The 16,545-nt window shown below is 39.2% G+C and overlaps 1 protein-coding gene across 4 annotated transcripts in view; it reads right to left on the reverse strand.

Annotated features, from left to right (window-relative positions):
* Positions 1 to 16,545, reverse strand: part of GSTCD (glutathione S-transferase C-terminal domain containing) — a 101,153-nt gene that overhangs the window by 83,072 nt on the left and 1,536 nt on the right. For 3 of the 4 annotated variants that reach the window (XR_014774058.1, XM_084755223.1, XM_084755221.1), the window contains exons 2-3: positions 10,431 to 10,871; positions 8,515 to 8,982 (exon numbers count right to left, since the gene is read on the reverse strand). Coding sequence is in view for 3 of the 4 variants with exons in the window: in XM_084755223.1 (XP_084611349.1) it covers positions 8,515 to 8,982; positions 10,431 to 10,850 (888 nt within the window). In the remaining variant the exon portion in view is untranslated. Of the gene's footprint in view, positions 1 to 8,514; positions 8,983 to 10,430; positions 10,872 to 15,748; positions 15,903 to 16,545 lie in introns of all 4 variants that reach the window. The other variant, XM_084755222.1, reaches the window with a different exon arrangement.

Below are 16,545 nucleotides of genomic sequence, written 5' to 3' on the forward strand. Positions count from 1 at the left end.
TTCACTGAAAACTGAAAGGATATCAGAGCCCCACATTTAAAAGGGATCAATGACCATGCAGAGAACTCAAGTAAGCAGGTGAACAAGGCAAGAAAAGTCAATTTAGGACCCAGACAAGAAGGTAATTGTAATTTGGGGAAAAAAATTGGTAGGGGTAGCAAGGAAATTGAGACTCTGAACAAGAGTCAGACAAATTCTTGAAAGGGTCAATTCCTAAAACAAGCAAGCAAACAAAAACAGTAAAAAGCTTCACCAGGGCCTGGAGAGATAATGGATAAGTGGGTTGAGTGAGGTCCCAAGTTCAGTTCCTTAATACCTATGTAAAACACCATGTGCAGCAGTGTGTGCTTGGAACCCAGCACCTGGAGGACAGAGACAGTGGATCTCGGGCTGTCTAGCCAAAGCTCATTGAGTTTCAGTCTTTTGACACTGTGACTCAAAAAAAAGTGCAGTCTAAGGAAGACACCCAATGCCAACGTTTAGCTTCCACATTCACACATACATATGTGTAGTGGAAGTTTTGGTTTCTTTAAAACCCAATTGTGTGATGTTTTTGTTTTAATCCTAAGTATGGGATATGGGCTGCTTTTAGTTTGTCCACAGCTGATAACTGTCTCATGCACCTCGGAGAGGAGCGTGCTCTTTGCCAGCCTGCGGTTAGTGAAATTCTGAAATTCTGAGGACTCAGAGAAAGTATAAATACCAAAGCCATGAGAGAAAGAGGACAGACACTTCAAGAACTTTTGGAGAGAATGCTGTGATGACATGAAAACACTTCAAGAAAGGATGCTGTGTGTGTGTGTGTGTGTGTGTGTGTGTGTGTGTGTGTGTGTGGTTGGAGGAGGAATAGGCTGCAGGTTCACTGGACAATTGAGATTGGTACTGCCCCAAAGTACCCTACAACCGAACCAAACTGGAAGTAGCTAAAGAGAACTCTGCCCCTCTTCCCACTAACATTCTTTCTCTCCTATCTAGTGTTGGAAGGGATTGGGATGGACCAGGGTAGAAGCATAAGAAATCCCATTAAAAGATAATAAAATATACTCGCTTACACACAGGAAAACATAAGACACGCACATATCATTAACATCACCACCAGCAAGAAGCAAGATGAAGTAAGACAACAAGTTTCAGGTACCGAGGGCAAGTCAAGACAATAATAAATTCTCGTATGCCAATGTAACCAAAGCGTCAAAGATATACTCATGAGACCAACCCCAAGAATAAAAACGGCCAAAAAAGAAGCTCATAAAATATAAATGCATAGGCAATTTACTCAATAAAACTATAACAGATTTCCTAAAAACAGAGGATGAGACAGACATCCAAATCAAGATGCACTTGGGACTCCTTAACAGTCACGACCAGAGAAGAATCTCTACCTAACATATCATAGTCAAGATTTCTGAAAATGCAAAACAAAGCAACAATACTAAATCCATACGGGGAAAACGCCAATCACATACAGAGGTCAAAGTTGAGAATAATGAGTTGGGAAAGCACAGAATGATCTATTTCAAGCCCTGAAAGTAAATAACTGTCAACCTGGATGAACAAATAAAAGCAATTCAAGACAGCACAAATTAAAGTAATTCATACCAACCACACCAGCACCAGAGAAAATTCTTAATAAAGGAGCACTATATACACAGAAAAAAAAGAAAAACCATTTCACAAAAGGGACCCCAGGGAAGAACACATTCATGAAAACAACAGAAGAACAAAGAACTACAAGAAATCAACTGTATCAAACACAGCAAACCCTTAGTGTGCACAGGAGAGAAGAAAGTATCAATAATCTAACAAACTGAGCCAACAAACATAGGAAATAAATTCCTCGCAATGACTTTATTTGCAAATGGACTCACCAATTAAAAAGATACAAACTGACTGGATTTAAAAAAGAAAACAGAAAAAGAAAAGAAAAGAAAGAAAACAGTGTCCAGCTGTTTTCTTTCATTCCCCTTCTCTTTTTTCAAGAAACACACTTAGCTGGAAAAATTTCCAAAAATGTCCAAAAACTGAGTCAAGGGATGGAAGCAAACCTACCAGGCAAAAAAAAAGCTGTAAGTAACCTGGCATGAGGGGCTTCACACTTAATGTAGACTTCAAAGCCAAGCTAACAGAAGAGATAAGAAGGACAACTACATGTCAACTAAGGAGACAATCCAGCAAGAAGATAGAAGAATTGTTAAGTCTTCTGGCACTGAGTCTGACAGCTTTCTGATTCATAAAACAAGGAAGGGCACAAAAGGCCTCAAAGGTCCTGACACTATGGTAGTCGGGAGGCGTTAATATCTCCTCTATATTAGCTATCAATTCCAAACTAACAATCAACAAAGAAACATTAAAGTAAAATTGTATCATAGATCAACTAATTTCAACAGATACTGACAAAATATTCCATCTAACAAATGGGGAACACACATTCTTCCCAGAGGAGCATGGAACCTACTCTTAAATTGATCACATTATAGACCACAAAACAAGAGTCACAAATACAATAAAGAAGAAAAGTGTATCTTATCAGACTTCAGTGAAGTAAGACAGGAAAGCAACTGCAAAAGAAATCTCAGAAACTACACAAAGAGATGGAGACTGAACAATACACATTAAAATGAACAAGGTCATTGAGAAAATCTGAATGAATATTTAAATTTTTCTAGAATCAACGATAAAATTTGCCAGAATTTCTTGAAATTTTCCTAAAATGAAAGCTTACAACTACTTTAAAACATCAGAGAAATCTCAGATACTCTAATCACCTAACTCAAGGTTTTAGAAAAAGAAGCCAAACTAAAATACATTAAATAGCAAGAAATAATAAGATGGGGGCTGAAAATAATGAAATAAACAATAATGAAATATGCATTAAGACTTGGTTCTTAAAAGAATTAGCAAGATGGACAAACCATTAACCAAACTAACCAAAAAAGAGACCAACAGCAACAAAATAAAAAAGGTGAAAGCGGGGAGTTATAAGAACAGGATCCAACAGTCCTCCCACCTAGATGATCATTAGGAAATAGTGTGAAGCATATTTTCCAAAAAGATGGAAAATCCAGAAGAAATGGGAGAGTCTCTATACTCATTTGATTACCAAGATTAAACGTGAAAAATACAAATTTAAGAGAACAAAACAAGCACTGGGATCAAAACAGTTTCTTAGTTACTGTTTTACTGCTGTGATAAGACATCATATAAAGGAAAGTGTAAGCGGCTTACAGTTTCAGAGGGTTGGAGACCATGATGGCAGAGCAAATGGATGGCACAGAACAGCTGAGGCAGCAGCTGAATGCTCACATCTTAACCAGTAAGTAGGAGGGAGGGAGGGAGGGGGAGAGAGAGAGAGAGAGAGAGAGAGAGAGGGGGGGGGGGGCAGGCACTGGGAATCGCACAAGTCCACCCCAGTGACACATCTCCTCTAACAAAGCCACACCCCCTAACCACTCCCAAATAGTCCACCAACTGGGGACCAAAATTTCCAATATGAGTCTATGGAGCCCATTCTCATCCAAACCATGATAAATCATTATGAAAAGTATTCCCACAAAGAAATGCCTTATATAAGATGGATTTACTGGTGATTTCTATCCAATTTTAAAGAAGCTCTAACAACCAATATTCCTCAAATTGTTCCAAAATAGAAAGGGAAACAATGCTATGAAGGCAGTTTTAATTTGATATCAAAATTGAATCAAGACACAACAGGGAAAAGAAAACTACAAATTTCTCTTAGGAATATAGATGCAAACTCCTAAATCAAATGCTTGCAAGTAGAAGCAAGAACACAGTAAGGCCATAGACTGTAACGTGCTGGTTTCATTCCAAGAACACAAAATGTGCTCAACAGATACAGAGCAATAAATAAAAATATAATCAAAACCAGAAACTATATGATCATCTTGATAGATACAGAAGAGGTATTTGACAAAGTTCAACATGCCTTCATGATAAAAGTCCTAAGGAAATTGGGCATACTTTGAGCATACCTAAGCATAACAAGGCTATAAATGACAAACCCATAGGCAACATTCAGTTAATTCAGGAAAAATCAAGGCATTTCCTGTAAAATCTGGAATGAAACAGGGTGCCAACTCTACCCTCACTCAGTATAGTGGAGAGTGTAGACTCCACTCTCACTCAATACAGTACCTGAAGAGTTAACTGCACTATGGCACAAAAGATAAACAAACAGGATAAAAACAGAGACAGATGAAATCAAGTTATCCTCATTTGTACACATGAGTGTACATTTAAAAGAGTCTATGGACTCCACCAGGAATCTTTTATATCTGATAAACACTTCTGGGAAAGTTACAGGTTACAAAATCAACATGTAAAAATCAGCTACTTTTTTAATGTGCCAATAAGGAATTTATCAAAAAAGAAATTAGGGGAAATATCCCATTCCCAATAACTTAAAAATAAAACCAAACAAGGAATTTCACCAAGGCAGTGAAAGACCTATACAATGAAAACTTTAAGACACCGAAGAAGACATTGAAGAAACCACCAGAAGGCGCTAACACCTTCCACGCAGGATTGGCAGAATTAATACTGTGAAAACATGGCAGGCAAGATGGCTCAAAGGGAGCAAGTGTTTGCTATACAAACTGAAGGACTTTGAGTTTAATACTCAGCACCCAAGCCGGGTGTGGTGGCACATGCCTTTAATCCCAGCACTCGGGAGGCAAAGGCAGGCGGATCGCTGTGAGTTCGAGGCCAGCCTGTTCTACAAAGTGAGTCCAGGACAGCCAAGGCTACACAAAGAAACCCTGTCTCAAAAAACAAAACAAAACAAAATAAAGCAAACAAAACAAAACAAAACAAAAAACCCAGCACCCACAGTGGAAGGAGAAAATTTGCTCAAGTTGCTCTCTTACCTCTACATGTGTTTCATCGCACACACACATACACACACTGAATGTATATATTGTAAAAATAGCTATATTATCCAAAGTTATTTATAATCAACACAATTTCTATTTAAAAAATAATGGTATTCTTCACAGAAATAGCAAAAAATATTAAAACTCATATGGAAACACAAAAGATGGCACATAGCCAAAGCAATTCTAAACAGAAAAAACAATGCTGAGGGTAAGGCGATCTGGCCATAAGTTACATTATAGAGCAATAGAGATAAAGAGACCAGACACGGACACAAAAGCATACATTAAGACATTTATGCAGAGGACCCAGGAATGAACCCACATCGCTATGGCCACCTAGTTTTGACAAAGACGTCAAAAATGCACGTGTGTGTGTGTGTGTGTGTGTGTGTGTGTGTGTGTGTGTGTGTGTGTGTGTGCGCACGCGCGCGCACGTGTGCTGGTCAGAACTGGTAGAAGGAAGGACCCTACCTTACTGCTGGTGGGAGTGTAAACAGGCACAAGCACCACAAATCAATGCTGAGCTAGAAAGATGGCTCAGCAGGAAGAGCACTTGCTGTGCACGCTTGAGGACCTAAGTTCAACTCTCCAGTACCAATGAAAAAGCAGGTGAGGGAGTGGGCAGAGAAGAGGATGGCTGGAGCTTCCTCACCACTAGCCTAGCCCAAAATGCAGAGAAATCTCAAGGAAATAAGGCAGAGATAGAGAAGCACACCTAACACTATCCTCTGACTTCTGTGCCTCCCTTTCCCCCTCTCTTTCTCTCTCCCTCTCCTCCCTCTCTCTCCCTGTCCTGTATGACAGTTCTCCCCAAACCTAAAAACCCAAACACAGAACTACCATATCACCCAGCTGCAGCAATCCTGGGCATGCTGGCACATGACTCTAAGTGCTATTAGAAGGAGACTCACACACGCATTCATGTATTGGTACACGGACACAGCCAGAAAGAAGAATCAGTATAGCTGCCCATCAAAAGATAATGTAGGATAAATGCAGACTGGAGCTTATTTAGCAATAGGAAGAAACTGACAGGAAAATACACACATCTGGAACTTATTGCATTAAGTGAGATAAATTAGACTCAGAAAAGCACATACTGCATATATGGTTCCTAGATTTTATTTTTATATATGTGAAAGGGGTATAATATACACTATGTTAGTAAACTGTCATGTGCTATCTGAGCTCACTGAGAGCACACCACCACATTTGGGACTCAAGCATGTTTGCCTCAAAGTATCATCCAAAGCTCTTAGTCTGGGGGCCCCTACTTCTGTGACAGGGAGGAAAGAAAATCAAAACTGCCCATGAGTGAAACACACTTTACCCTTGAGAACAGCTAGAAGATGAATCGTTTCCAACAGATGTTGCTATTATCAGTCTAATATAAAATGCCTGCATGGTGGCCAGAGATGGTATGATATCCACCAACACCACCAACACCGGATGGTCCAAGTACCTTTGGTTTCCTGGCAGAAAAGGGTAAAGCACAGGGTCAAAGGTTCCACCTTTCCTAGGAACACCTGTCTCCAGGCCCAAGAAGGGTGGAACTCAGAACCAGAAGATGTCTGGTTTAGCCAGAGGTGCAGGAGAATTCTCTGCAATAAGTGTTACCTGGGCTGCCAGCAACCTGGCCAAATGGCAGAGGGGAGACCCCAGCCAGGAAGCGACAAGGGCCAAGCTTGAGTTGGGCGAGTCATGGCTGCTTCAGGAACAGTCGATAAAAGAGGCCGGCTCAGAGCCCTGAAGAGTTAGAATGTCTGCTTTGAGAAAAGCCAGCTGCTCACCCTGGGGCACCGCAGTGGACGCAGTCCCAGCAGTCTCCCTTCTTTCCCCAGGATAAATGATAAGTCTCAGACAATCTTCCGTGAAGTAGATGGTGCTGTCCTATTTATTTCATGTGAAACAGGAACTTATAAACCTTGGACAGTGGGAGGGGTTTTGAGGATGGATGTGTGTCACTGGCTGGGACTAGGATGTTGGCAATGCTATATTTGCAGGAGGAAAAGATAACAGGAGACAAGCTCACGTGACTGACCACCTGTAACTTGGGGCTGTACCATGTGCTCCTACAGAGTAACGGGTCGTTGTTGAGTGCCGGGTGTGTGTTTCAGCAAAGGCACATATGTACCAAGGCATGTTTGCGGAGGTTAGGTGATGGCTTTCAGAAGTCTGTTCCTTCTTTCCACTGTGGTGCCAGGGGTGGAACTCTGTTTGCCTTAGACAAGGGACATGAATTTATCTGCTAAGCCATCTCCAGCCAGTTTTGCTCTACTTTAAATCCAGTGCTCTTTGCAACATCAGACTTACTCAGGAAGAGTCAGGTTGATATGCTTCCTGATTAGAGATGGGGAAAATCCAGCCAATTAGAAATATGTTGGCTGTGATTAATCCCAATCAGGTAAGTTACATTTAGATTCATCTAAAATGAAATGCAAATCATCAGAGATGAATGGGGCCATCTGGACGACCTAGCGTCACCTTCATGCAGGTGAATCCAATTTGTCTTTTGCTTTCTTGAATTAAAAATCAAATACTCTTATTTTCTCTGTCGCACTTACCATTATTTTATATAAATATTATTTGTTTGTTTACTTCTTCATTTCTTCGTTCCCCTAACTAGAAAATTAACTCCAATGAAGTCTGGGATTTTAACTGCCTTGCTCAGCACTGTATTCCTGATACTTATAACAGCTCCTGACACACACACCTTCAGTACTGTCTACAAATAATGAGTGTACCACTATGAACTCTTGAGAAATTAGAAATTATGAATACCAAGTCTCTCAGATGATGACTCTACAGACTGATGGTAATAGTCATAAAAGGGAAGAGTCAGAGATAAATTAAACTAAACATCATTTGACTACATCTGACAACAAAAGTAACAAAAGGTTCCTTAAGAAAATAACAATTTCTGCATATTGTACCAATGCCAAATTTACAGATTTTCAGTAGGAGTCTTATCACCTCCCATTGCAGACACCTACAGAGGGGTGATGTATAAACACAGTAAAGTCCGGCTTCTGAATCCTTATTAGGGAAAGGGAATATGGGTCAAATTAGGAAAAATACAGCTACTAAGAACCAACTGGAAGGCTACAAAAGCTAGCCTAACATGTTTGTTCTGATATTCCATCTGGTTCTTTTTTCACAGAGGATAAGATATATGATAGACAGACAGACAAATAAACTCTACTAGGAAAGAAAACTTTACATGTGAGTTTTCCCACATCATTGAAAAACATGGAATCTTAAAGAGGGGGGAAATTTTGACTTGATAATACCCAGGATAATGGTTGGTATTTTAATTTTATTATTTTATTATACAGCTGAGAAGTCTTTTTAACTTTTAGTCTTTTTGTTGTTTTCATACTAGAATTTATATTACAAAGATAATTATAATAGCACCTTAAAATTAACAATAATATCAATCACTAACATTTTAGTAATTCAAAATTAACCATGTTAGTCATTCCTTACACTCAGGGTTAGGGTTAGGGTTAGGGTTAGGGTTAATTAGCTTTTCATCACTATGAGAAAATTACTGAGCTAATAAAGACACCTTAACACTCTGAAGCGCACAGTAACACACAGACTGCAGACAAATCCTTACCAAAAAGTGGTGAACACAGGGCAAAAGCACGATGTCTGTCAAAGTGAAGTACAGGCCTTCGGCAAACACGTGCTCCAGGGGTGGAAGGTCGGAGGCTTTGGCTTTCCTGATGTGGGAAGGCTCCCTGCTGGTAGCAGCTGGGTCTTCTTGCACGGTGAACTTTGAGAACGCCACCTTCAGCTCTAGACTCTTGGATGAGCCAGCCAACTCCTTAGGGGCCTGCTCTGTACTGGCCTTGCTCTTTGCTTTTCCCTCACCAGACGGAGGCTCAACTCCAGCAGCCTTCTGCTGCTTCAGCTTCTGTCTGCGGAGTTTGTCATCGTTGTGTACTCTGACAGGCTCACTGAGTTTTCTCTCAAGCTGTAGTATTTCTTCAGGGATAGTTGGGGGCTGGTCAGAAGACTCTTGAAGAAATTTCTCAACAGCCAACGGGATGGTGAGTTCACATAGCCTGGTCCACTGACTAACCTACAAACAAACAAGATGTGAGCAATTCTCTTCTCTCAACATATCCTGAAGAAAATGAACTGAAATAAAACTGGTTTAAATAACTTAAGGGATGGGCTAAAGCATCTTTGGGCTTGTCTTCTATGCTACATCAGAAAACATACAGCAATGCTGCAAAAATAAAAACCTTACATGATGTAGCGTCTGTGTTCCTGCATCTTCTTACTGAGTAAGTCATCAGTAGAAGTTTAAACATGTTTTTATTATGATCCCAAGAGTGAGAAGTGAAACTGCCTTTAGCTTATCTGTAGCTGACAATAGCCTCGTGAGAGGGCAAGTGATCTTTGTCAGCTGGGAACTGTTTCGTGTGGCAGGAGTGGTCTTTGCCAGCTAGAAAACATCCTTGTGCAGACTCTGAGAGGGTATAAATAGGAACCCAGAGAGAAAGAAGTCACTCCTAGAGAGAAACACTCCAGAGAATGCTTTGAGAAGGCTGCTGCTGATTTGTTCTGCTGTGGCTGCTGTTATTTGCTGCTACTGACTCCTAGAACCCTGACGACAAATCCATGCCTGTCTGCTGCCTTGCTCTCTGCCATGATGGTCATGGACTCTAATCCTCTGGAAACTGTAATCTCCACATAACAGAAGTAACTAAGATGCCTCCAAAGCCTTTAAACTCCTCAGGGCTTACAAGGCACTATTACTTGAGCTCTTATCTCTATATGAACATTTCTTTTAAAAGTCCTCAATATGTAGGCTGCATCCGACAGCTGACAGAGACAGATGCAAGACCACAGCCCAGCTATGGGATGAGCTCAGGGAATGCTGTGGAAAAGTGAGAGGAAGGACAGAAGGTGCCTGAGGGGTCAAGGACACCAAAAGAAGACCTACAAAGTCAACTAACAGAGACTGAACCACCACCCGAAGAGCACGCATGGGCTGAACCTAGACCCCTTCACATGTAGCACTTATACAGCTTGGTCATCATGTGGGCGCCCTATCAACAGGAGTAAGGGCTGTCTCTGACTGTTGCATGCCCTAGCATCCCTTTCCCCCAACTGGCCTGCCTTGTCTGGGCTCAGTGGGAGAGGATGCACTTTATCTTCCTTTTACTTGAGGTGCCAGTGTGGATTGGTACACCTTAGGGGCCTCCCCTTCTCTGAGAGGTATTGGGCTGGGACTGGGAGGAGAGGAGGGAGGGGCCAGAGATCAGGCTGCAAAGTGATTAAATAACTAAATAAAGGAGGAAAAATCCTCAAAATGACTAAGGGGGAAAACATTATTTCAAAACAACTTCATAAACTAAACTTCATGAAATACATCTTAAATTCTTATTTTTTAGTATTACCCTGTAATGATGTCATGTAAAGGATTGAACTACCCAACAGTTACCAACAGCAAGTGAAAATAATTTTAGGGTAAATGTGATGACTTGTACCTTTAAATAGCAGAATAGGCCTTATACTTACTTCAGCACAGGCTTTCAAACAAGTCTTTTTAAAACCCAGAAGTTCCAAAATTTCTTTTCTTGAGGGCTCAGCTTCATAGGATTTCTGGATTATGTGTCTTAGGACTACAGCAAGTCCTGCTCTACAGAAAATGTCTGGTTGTTCTACCACTGCAGGCAAAGAGCAACTCTGAACAATGGGTGGGAGTTCCTGCTTTGAAATAACCTGTATTTCCATGTCCTGTGCCAGTGTCTCTCTTAGGAGTGAGGTGTCTGTAGTTTCTTTGGTAAGGACTAAGCAAACGTTAAAGACCTTGCAGTCACAGTATGACAGTAAAAACAAAGTTACAGATGTATGCAGAGGAAAGGTGCAGCCTTCTGTCTGGTGAGAATACTCCAGATAAAGGCATTCTTCTGTGGGCCTCTTCTTAATGCCTTTCATTTTCTGTTGTCATTGGGTCACCTATAACAAAAATCGATGTCATTCCAGGCCTTCAAATGTAACCATTTAGAAGCTAAAAGATGAATTTAAAAAGAAAATAATAAGAATTTATATCTAAAAATTATTAAAGACTGAATAATGACTTTGAAAAGAAAACTTTCCCCCCTCTGCATGACTAAACATTTTAGGGATGATTTTAAGATGAGTAATCTTGTCACTTTGGAATAAAAAGTAGTACTCTTTTACAATCCCTTCCCCAGGCAATCTTTTCTAGGTCCATCTGAAGTATAAATACAGAACCCATTTCACGTAATTTCCACAGCTTCTGAGTCACTATCACTTCTAAATTATATCAACAGCCTCCCCCTCCCCCTGTTCCTCCTACCCTGCAACTGATTCTGTTAAAATTGAATTCTGCCTTTTTAGCTCAAGTCCTGTGGCATCTTTCCATCCTCCTGAAGTAACAGTCTGGCTTTCTACAATGCCCTACACAGATCTCAATGTAATCATTTTATCTCTCTTGAGTTCATCCTAATTTTTCTCATTGCTTACTGCTTCCACAAAAGTGAATTAAATTCTCTAGAACTCTATCTACACTCCAACTTTAAGATCCTTACACTAGGTGTTTCCAGAAGACAGAGCATTGCCTCCAGGGATTTGGTAGGTAGCATTTATCCTGGGATCTTCTTTGGCTACTTTCTACGTTCCAAACCCCAGTCTGCACACTCCCTTTACTTTGCCTTCTCTGCTTTGACGCAATAGCACTTAGCACCATTACAATACACTATGTATTTAAAGTTATTTGTCTCCAGCAACTACTGGAATATTCTGTAAGAAAAGTATTTTGCTAACTGTTATGCTTAAAATAGAATCTACGAAATATTAGTATGTAAAAAGTATTTGTCAAGTGAATGTATGGATGAGCACACACACTGGTTGTTTCAGATACAGACAGGCTGTCTTGAGGTCAAATTATTTCCTTAAGGCTTTTCTTAACTAGGATTTCTTACTTTTGAGTCCCTGGTCCAGAGTTACCCACATTCTAATTCACAAACCACCAATCCAAAACTGACACTAGATGGCACTATTTAAAAACATTTAAAAGTATGTACTAGGAAGAGGGTGTAGTGGAGAATAAAAGTGTGTGTAGAAAAGTACAAAAGAATAATTAAAAGGAAATTTTGCATACAAGCTATAAACTTTATACTCATTGTGAGTACTCACAAATGTTAAATGCCAACAAAATCAACTAGAAATACCTGCCCATGGTGAAACCTGAAAAATTAATGAGCTGTCCAAGAGAAATATGAAAAGTGTATCTGATTTTAGCAATTTTTAAAAATAGAGGTATTAGTGGTTTTACTTTAGAGATCAAGAAGATTGGTTAATAACTGTGGATTTTAAAAAAAATTTACTTTCCCTGAGCAATTTCTTCCGACTACACATTAATTTAATTAAATAAAGATGAAACATTTAGTAAGCCTGTAAAACTTTGGTGTTTGGGCTTACCCTGTGTTTTCAGGAGTTATAACAGAGTTTTGGCTGAAAGTTTACAAATACCATAGGCAAAAAGAAATTCCTTTTCCACCCCTCTTTTTTCTGCCTTGACGACTGCCTAGATACATCATGAACTTTAAGGCAAACACTGAGGAGTTCAGGGTCTCCAGGTCTCCCAGACACAGCTTGCATTGCCCCTCATTAGATTCCTGTCAAGCATGGACCTTTCGCTTGTTCCTTCTCAATGTTGGCAGATGCCATACTGCAGTCACTGAGAGAAAATGACAAAGAAGCAGACAAAAGCATAACACTTCAGGAGCTGAACATGCACCTATTTCTTCTGTGCCAGCAAGATTGGAAATATGCAGGAGGAATAGATAAAAAGAAAAATTTGAAGCTTCCGTTTCATTACTTAGAGAATCTTAAAGGATATGCTTAAGTGACTGCATTAAATGTATCTTGGCTTTGACAAAACATTTCACATATGAAAAGGGAAATAAGCTTTTTAAAATATAAAATCTTTAAAAAAAAAAAGAAAGAAAGAAAAGAAAAGAAAGAAAGAAAGCTACTGGGCTTGGTGGCACATGCCTTTAATCCCATAATCCAAGAGGGGGTGGGATTTTTAAATTTTAAATAAACATACTTTTAAAACGCAATTTAAATGTTTTATATTTAAAGTTCAAGTCAGGATCTTTGGCAACTCAGTATTACACAGTAAACTACATTCTATTAGACAGAGACCAAAAATTATTTTATGTAGCAAAATATTAGTCAGTTTTTTTCGTTTGTTTCCATTTAAAAAAAAATCCTAGCCAGGCATGGTGGCTCACAGCTTTAATCCCAACATTCAGGAGGTAGAGGCAGGTAGATCTCTGTGAGTTCAAGGTCAGTCTGGTCAACATAGTGAGTTCCAGGACACAAAATACTACAGAGGGAACCTGTTTCAAAAATAAAACAACAACAACAACAATAACAAAAACAAAATATTAACTGAATCTAAAGGGATCTACTTAGAAAACATTCAGAAAATTTTCTGGAATAAATAGTTCTATTTTGCACTTATAAAATATAGGAGGCAGGAGAATCAGGAGTTCAAAGCCATCCTAAAATACATAGTCAGTTTGGGGCCACCCTCTGTTAATGAGAATCTGACTCAATACCCCAAAATTTTACAAAATATTAATATTATAAGTATAGTATAAATTAAAGCACGTTTTATTGCTTTAATCTTACCAAAGTGAAAATAGTCAGAAATTATATTATTAAACTTTTCATGAAGGACACCAGCCCATAATCCTTAATAAAAATCTCCACTCCCAAAGTTAGCTATTTGACAGTTTTAACACTGGATACAATTCTTTGTCACTGCTTCCTGATTCCATTTACTGTGTATTCTTCAGATCTCTCAAGGATTCATGGTTCAAAGTCTAGTTACACAGGAGGATCACAAGTTTGGAGCCGGCCTGGACTATCTGGTGAATTCAAAGCTTGCTTGGGATATTTAGGAAGGCCCTGCTTCAAAATCAGACAGGGCCAAGATGTAGTTCAGTGGGAGACCAACTGGCCTAATACATATAATTTCTACTGTCAGAAAATGCAACAGCAAAACCTCATATAATGTCATGAATATTTATTCTATACACTGAATAAACCTGATTGTTTTATGCTGTTTTTTTCCCTTTTAAACAGTGACTGTTGGCTGATTTCATGGCCCATTACCAGTATACAAGTCACATTTCAACACCATCATCCTATGTGCTCTGCAGTCCAATGGCTTTAAATATTATCTGACCCCTACATTTATGTCAGGCACATCTTGCCTGAACTCCAGGCTCCTTGACATTTCTACTGGATATTTTTCTAAATGTGTTCTTTTTTCTTTCCCATCCCCATTACTGAGCAAATAGCAACACCATTCACGTACCTCAGTGACTGAAGCCCCACTCAACTCCATTACCTCACAGATCTTGCCGTTTCCTCCTTTGAAATGGAACCCAAACCTAACTCCTCAGCACCCCACACCGCCACTTTAACGGAGGTCATCACCACCTCTTACAGGATGCCCCACCTTATTCACCCCACTTTGCACACAAGTCTATTCTCTAACAATAGTCTTTAAAAACACACCTCCTGCACAGTGTTACCCAGGAGTACTCTAAGAATAAAAACCGTGTGAATCCAATGTGATTTCCTCTGCATTTTCTGACTTCATTTAATATGTTTTCTCATTCTGTCCACCTGTACTTCTTCCTGTTCTTCAAGGCGTCCAGAGCCTTGTTCCTTGTTCCTGGGAATTTTTGTTTAGTTATTCATTATCCCAACTTCATTCCCCTGATTTCTCTAGCACACAAATACTGATGTTCAGAGAGACAAACTGGGAACTTAACTACCAGAGAGTCTGCATACATGCTATCAAGCAGAGTAGTTATTTGCTCAAGAATTATCAAGTGATGGGTAAGAGCCTAGACTCTTGAACAAAGGAATTGGGCTTATACACTGGTTCTGATTCTTAGGAGCTTATGATGCTTTTCTTCACCTTAGTCTTCTGTGAGCTATGGTAGTGGACATGATGTAACATAGGAAGGCCCTAGCTACTTTACTTGTTATGGGCAGTGCTAGGTAATCAAACCCTGGCCTCACTGTGCTAGGTAAGCACTCTGTCACTGAGTAGGGCCTCAGGCCCTACTATTCATTATAATGTAGTCACAAATTCTGAGTGTGTGTGTGTTTGTGGTGTTTTGAAACAGCGTTTCTCTACAAATTCTTTACTTAGTGACACTATAAAAATGCCTAAGCTTTAGTAGGAAAAATCCAACTTGCGCTTTTTATTTCAAAATTACTTCTCAAGAAATATGTGACGATGCTGGACTGAAGAGTGGTTTTCCACAAACATTGAAAAAATTGATACTGAGATTGAAAAACCATGAAACCATAAAATGGTAGGATATAAGTGGGAAACTCTTAAGCCAGTGTATTAGCACATTGTATTCCACAAAATAAAAAGTCTGACATGGTCAACAAATATTAACATTTACATATTTCTCTCAAATATTGAAATCTACGCTTAGACCTGTTTAAATTCTCGCCATCAGTCAATGTTCAATATTTCAATGTACAACTTAGTTCATGTTTTAGACGTCTAAGAAAGCAGCACATTGGTTACAAACCCCATGGTACTTTAATCACAGTACAAATTTTAAAAAATGTTCCTTCATAGATAAAATAGCTAACTACCTCTAATTAAAAGTCAAAGAAAGAAATACAGCTTTTAGAGTTTATATTATATAAAGTAGGATTATAGTTTAGAGGCAATTAGCCCATGATTATAATTAGCCATGTTCTTACTAGGGCAGGTAATTTTGTTTTTTTCAATAAGAAATGTTTGGAAGTGAAAAGCTTACTGAAATCTTAGTCATAGAAGAAGTATATAATCTCTCTGGAGAGTCAAAGAATTGTCTGTTGCTATGGAGCCATAATGCTTGTAGCTAAATCTGGCCTCGTGATTAACTCAGATGGACAGCATGAAATGTAAACATGCTGAAAATATCAGGAAGCCTGAAAAACAAAAATACTTAATTACGTCAGCAAACAATACTTATTTTGTGATACAAAGCTTAAACTCCTGAGTCACAATAAATGATTACATAAGAATCCAGGAAGCTACTTTGCATTTAAGGCTAAAAACAACACACACCAGGTAACTGACTATACTATGGATGTGACACCCAGTTAGTCCCAGATGTTTTAATGATTGCTAGATTATTGCTATTAGTAAGGCCGATGGGATTATTGTTTGTGCTTATGTCAAACCACGTGTTGTTGAGACAAAAGCTAGACAGTATAACAGGTTTAAAACGAAACTCCATGGGTCCACAACCACAAAGCTTTTACTTTTGTTTGAAGTGGGCAAATATATAGTATTATTCCCACTTTCCCCTCCCTGTTTATACAACTGTACCCTATTTCCCCTTCCTTGAAAGCCCACCCCTCCATGGTCCCTTGCATGTTTACTGTTCTTTGGGTTTTGTTTTCTTTTTACTAATATCACAAAACAATGATCAAACCTCAATCTTATTTTTGAGGTTAGACCTCTTAAAATGATGCAACTGAAACACAATTTCAAGTGACGAGCAGATGGGCAGTCATCTCTGCGTAGTGTATGCTCCTCACAATGCAGTTTTTAAAAAGCCATAGCTTA

This window comes from Acomys minous (assembly GCF_964271855.1).
Source record: "Acomys minous genome assembly, chromosome: 14".
Taxonomy (NCBI): Eukaryota; Metazoa; Chordata; class Mammalia; order Rodentia; family Muridae; genus Acomys; species Acomys minous.